Source organism: Hydra viridissima, unplaced genomic scaffold (assembly GCF_058129835.1).
Source record: "Hydra viridissima isolate aposymbiotic clone 2 unplaced genomic scaffold, HvirCarnegie_v1 scaffold_5, whole genome shotgun sequence".
In the NCBI taxonomy this organism is placed as follows: domain Eukaryota; kingdom Metazoa; phylum Cnidaria; class Hydrozoa; order Anthoathecata; family Hydridae; genus Hydra; species Hydra viridissima.
Window position 1 is genome coordinate 16987873 of NW_028324304.1, and position 5825 is coordinate 16993697.

Genomic DNA, 5825 nt, shown 5'->3' on the forward strand with positions numbered 1-5825 from the left:
CGTCATCATATCGTCACGTCATGGATGACACGATCATGTTGGGGAGTCGTGCTTGCACGACGACACAATGTGATTGTGACGTCCATGGTGACGATATGATGACGTCATTCAAGTAATATTCAAGTATGATGACGATATGATGACGTCATTCAAGTAATATCATATTACTCATGCATTCAACTTGTTGAAGTAAAATGGTTTTCTTTTCTGACTTTTCAAAAGATGTCAAATATCGTAATGCCTCATGAACTTGTGACCAACATTTGAATTTATGAATACAACTTTTAACTAACGAGGTAAAAGTGCATCTAACTCCAGTATGATAGGCTTCATATGATAGGTCATTAAATACTATTAGACAAAATTTATTAATACCAGATTTGTTTTCATGCTCTTTTAAATGAATGCAACATCTATTCAAACAAGTATAATAAAATATTGAATCATTAAGTCTTCCTTGAGATAACGAATTGCAAAAAATTTCAAATCAGTCAAAATTGTCAAGCTCTACGAATTTTGAAAATTTATCTTCTTTAACTGATCTTACAAAGCTTTCAGCTTTCGTTGTTCTTCTTTTTGCTGGTGGAGGAGTTGGCACTAAACTCTTTGGTAATAATTCAAATACACTAGGCGGATCTCGAGGTTTTTCTCTTCCTTTTACTTTAACAACTTGGAAGTTTGATGGAAAATGTTTTGCACAAACTACTGTGTCATAAATGTCTGGTACATTCTCTCTTGGTATTGCTTTAATCCATCTCTGGCGCTCTTCAGGATCCCTAGGTAATCTGAAAGTTGTTGTCTTATTCTTTAGTGAGTCATAGTTAGAATTACAACCAGTAACACAACATTTTCTGGGCATTTTTAAGTCTTAATATGGATACAACTTATTCTTATTCTTAGTAACTTTTGCCGCTACATCAGCCTCCACATTTTTCGAGCCGTTGCGCGATAAGGAGGCCTGTTATTTTAGTACGACCTGGGTAAGCGAAAGATACTATGACCCACGATGAGGAAATTAAAATATGTTTTAATTATGCGAACTTTGTTGTTACGTCATGCTAATATTAATTAACGTTGCGTTAAACTAATCTTATGTTGTTGTTTTCGTTTATTTCGCACGTGCTTCAAAAGTTTAAAAAAATGCATGGAAGTAAAAGTAAGTTTGTAAGTTTTTTTGTTAAAATAATTATAAGATTGGAAAGTAATATTAAAAAAATGTTAAAGCAAGACGTCATTGACATTGACTGAGGGAAGAAAGTAAATAAAAATTAAATAAAAATTAATTAACTTTTTTGTTATTGACGTTGCTAATCTGTTCTTAAAATATTAATCCTGCTGCTGCTCGCCTTTTTATTTACAAAAGATAAAAAGGAAGTTTAACTTGCTATTGTGTATCTTTATACTTAGTTTATTGCTAAATATTTGCTTACTTATATTTTTGAATTCATTTATTATTAGTATTTTCATGGTAAGATATAATGGTATTACACATAGTACTACTTATTGTACAATATAATATATCAATTTCAATATATTTTACTAATATACCATGGTATATAAATAAATTTAAATTGATACATTATATTGTTTGGTATAATGTCATTTGATACTGTTTATTGGTATTATTTAACAATATTTTAAATGGTTTATTGTTATTATTTAATATTATTTTTATACTAAATATATATACTGTATTATTCACTACAGTTCATTTTTATACAACCATAACGTTTATAAGCATATGCAGGCTCAGATTTTGTTTTTAAAATGAGCATATTTAAGCATATTCTTGAACCATTTAAATGATTAACAAAAAATAAATTTAAATTTAAAAAATATGTTTTTTTAAATTTAACCATTAAAATCAACAAAATAAAACTTGTACATTTTTATGTTTTACAAAGCAACGACTTCATGAATTTCTAATTTAAATATAGCTTAAGTTTGGTTTGACTTTTTTTTTTCCTTTTGAGCGTTAGAAGATATTAATGACAGGAATTTTTTAAAGCTAAAAGAAAAAGTCATATATTTTTTTATAAAGATGAAAATGAGGCCTTGAGTTACATAAAACAAACTAGAACACACTGTTCGCTTTGTGGCATGGTTTACACCCAAGGGATTTGGTAACCCAGGTTTGAACCTTTTTTTGATTTGTTTAATATCAACTTTATGATGCAAATGTTTGAGTTGTCAGAAAATTCTTTAACACAAACTTTTGAAAATAAGTGAAAATAGTTGGAAAGGTAAATGAAATACATTATAAATTGAAAGTTTATAATGTATTTTATTAAGAAGATCAAACGCAGTGATGAATTAAAAACTTTAAATGCCTTTTTCTCAGCTTTAAAATAATGTCTCTATCAATTACAATTAAGTTACAATTATTTTGCAGTTATTAATTTTGCTTCTTCTTAGGTAAGAAATTTGTGTATTTATTTTTTATCCAATTTAGCAGGTTGTTTTTTAAAATTAAATAGTTCATGGCAGACTTCAGACTTCAACCTCAGACTTCAAACTCTTTAAATTTTCTATAAACCAGAATTACTTTCTTTGATGTAAAAAATTTGATGTAAATGAAAAAAGTGGCTTCAAAATATAATATTCCAGTACGTGTTAGTAAAAGTTATACTATAAGCTACTGCTCTAAATCGAACATTTAGAGCAGTAGCTTATAGTAGCAACAATGCAATGACATTTAAATATTGTTAATATTTAAATGTCATTGTATTGTCATACTTTATTTCAATTTCTTTGTATATGGTTCTTTGTAAAATGGTTCTACTTTACTAGAATTTACGAAGTTAATGTTTGAGTTATTAAGTGTTTACTGTAAATCCAATGTTTCTCATTGAAGTTTGGTTAACTTATTGTATCATTTTTTGTATAAACGCTTTCAGTGTAAAGCAGACCGTGTCACATTTAGATATACATAGTGAAAATCACAAAATTTTATGGGAAAATGAAGGATTTTATGCAGACGTGCCTTTCATGGTTTTAGCACAGAAAGTTTTGGATTGTTCACATGGAACAGATCGTAATAATGCAAGAAAGAAAACATACAAAATTAAAACAAAAGCAAAGGTAAACTCCATTGTTTATAACATGAATTCCAAGTTATAGTTTTAATAAAAAATATTTACCTTACTAAAGTATTGCTTGAATAATTTTAGAAAACTGAACACTCTTGTCAAAAAAGTTATTTTAGTGTGCAAGACACAAAAAAATTCCAATGTCCAGCACAAGTTTCTATGAAGGAAATTATATATTTCAAAGATTATAAGGTAATTTCTAAACAATTTACTCTAATTGATATAAATTTTTACTACTGTAAGCATGAAACAAGCATTAATTATGAGTAATACTTATTCTATTTCATTTGTGCATTTGTACATCCATGTAGCAGGCATTAAAGCCCACAATTTTTGCCTTTCTCAATCTCTAACTCAGTAGTCAACTTATCAACTCACTTTCCAGACAACCCGAATCATCTTCCTTCTCTACTTGACTTATGTCTTGTTTCTGATCCTAGTCAGTGCTCAGTTTCTCCTCACACACCCTTAGGTGCTTCTGATCACCGTTTGATCTCTTTAAATCTATTATCTCATTCTTCTTCATCATCTAAATCCCCCTATCATCGCACCCTGTTGACAAATGTGCTTCTTAAATAACTTTGTGGATTCAGGCTGGCATGGAATCTTTTATTCCCAATCAATGATTCCAAGTCAAACCTCATTCTTCTCATTAGTTTTCCTCACATTGTGCTGCTGCAATTGCCAACTGAAATCATTACTTCCATATCTATCAGCAAAACAATTCTCCAGAAAACAGACGTCTGTTTATTACTGCTAGAAACCATTGTAAAAAGGTTTTGTCTAACGCCAAAGCCTGCTATTCTCAGGTCATGAAATCTCGTATTTCATCACAAAAATTAGGCTCTTGTGACTTCTGGAGAATCTTTATTAGTATCAATAATAAGGGCAAATCTGTAGTTCCACCTCTTTTGTATGGTTCAGATTTTGTCACCTCACCTAAAGACAAAGCTGAATTGTTTGCTAAGAATTTTTCATCAATATCAACTTGATTTCACTAGTTACGTTCTACCTGATATAGCCGTCAAACTGGTTGATCAATTGCTTGACATTCGTATCACTCCAGCTTCTGTATCTAAAGTGATTTCCTGCTTAGACTCTTCTACAGCTTGTGGCCCGGACAACATACCTGTTATAGTCTTGCAGAAGTGTTCTCCGGAGATGTCGTTGATACTTTGAAAACTATTTAACAAGTGCTTATCAGAGTCTTGTTTTCCAGCCTGCTTAAAAGCAGCATTTGTTATCCCTATTTTCAAAAATTCTTGAGAGCGATCTGATTTGTCCAACAACCGTCCCATTAGTCTTCTTCCTATCATAAGCAAAGTTTTTGAATCTTTAATTAACAAACACTTAATCTCTCGACTTGAATCTAATAACTTACTTTCTGATCACCAATATGAATTTCGATCTTCTTGTTCAGTTACAATTACAGCTGATTTGCTAACAGTAATAATCGATAGGCTTTATCATGCATTAGATAAAGGTGGAGAGGTTAAGGCCGTTGCTCTTGACATTTCTAAAGCATTAGATAAAGTTTGGCATGCTGGTCTTCTCCATAAGCTTTCTTCTTATGGTGTGTCTGGTATCATCTTTAAGACTATTGAATTTTTCCTTTCCAATCCTAGTATAAAAGTTGTCCTCAATGGACAGCACTCTTCTTCTTATTCTGTTACTTCAGGGGTTCCTCAAGGTTCAATCCTTGGCCCTATACTCTTTTTAATTTACATTAACAATCTTCCAGACATTCTCATATCTAAGGTAGCATTGTTTACTGATGATACTACTATTTATTCTTGTCATGATAAGAAGCCAACACTTTCTGATTGCTTGGAGGGGGCATTTGAGCTTGAAAAGGATCTCACTTCTGCTACAGCATGGGGCTCACAGTGGCTGGTGACTTTTAATTCAGATAAAACTCAGTTTTTTTAGCCAATCATTATTGTAATAATTTAGATCTTCCTATATTTATGAACGGAAATGTACTAGATGAGTCATCTACCCTTTTCTTGAAACAATATCCAAGATTTTTTGATATGAATGAAAGAGCAAGTTGTTCAAAATTAAATTAGTTAATTTTATATTTATTTTCTGCTTTTATTTGGATGAATAAAGACATTACTGAATTTAATAATACTAATTTATCCAATCTAGGGTTTATATTGCTGCTTTATGAAATCCTTCTAAACCAAATATTTTTATTATGTCTTTGTACAGTCGCTCTTATGTCTCGTCTAATCTGTTTTAACTAAATTTTGAATTAAAAAAAAAATGAGTCTATAAAACCAAAGATTCAAATGCAGGAACTTCATAAAGTTACCCCGGAGTTTCCCAAACATAATGTAGAAATTAAAATAGATTAGACGCAACAAAAGAGTGGATGTATTAATTTTTAATAACAATATTTTTTTTTACTAGAGTATGACAGTTGATGCTACTTTTTATACTTAGATTAGCAATGTATATAAAAGTGGATTTAAATGCTTTATTGGTTGAAGATGCTGGTTTCAGAGGTGTTATTACTGTTTTTGACAACGTTTTACTTTTTTGATCTGCAGTATCCAGACGAATTGCGAGTAGTGTTTTCGTTACTTGAAAAAGTTTGAAATGATTTTTTTAGACAACTGAACATTTAGTTAAATTTATAAATAATCAAGATGCAATATATTTTTTTTTTGATAGCATTTTTTGTTTTCTATGGGGTTTTATTTGATTTTGACTTATTTTTATTTTGATAAA

At 30.1% G+C, this 5825-nt stretch overlaps 1 protein-coding gene across 2 annotated transcripts; it reads left to right on the forward strand.

The window, feature by feature from the left end:
* The first annotated feature begins 2617 nt into the window (after positions 1-2617).
* On the forward strand, positions 2618-5825 carry LOC149889021 (uncharacterized). 2 transcript variants are annotated; one of them, XM_090089423.1, is made up of 3 exons: positions 2618-3081; positions 3171-3281; positions 5505-5825. In XM_090089423.1, exons 1-3 carry the CDS (start codon positions 2839-2841, stop codon positions 5535-5537), a joined length of 387 nt encoding a protein of 128 aa, XP_089945549.1. In that variant the 5' UTR covers positions 2618-2838; the 3' UTR covers positions 5538-5825. The 2 variants fall into 2 exon arrangements, with proteins under 2 accessions (XP_089945549.1, XP_089945548.1); XM_090089422.1 differs by lacking the exon at positions 5505-5825 and having other exon boundaries at positions 3171-5305.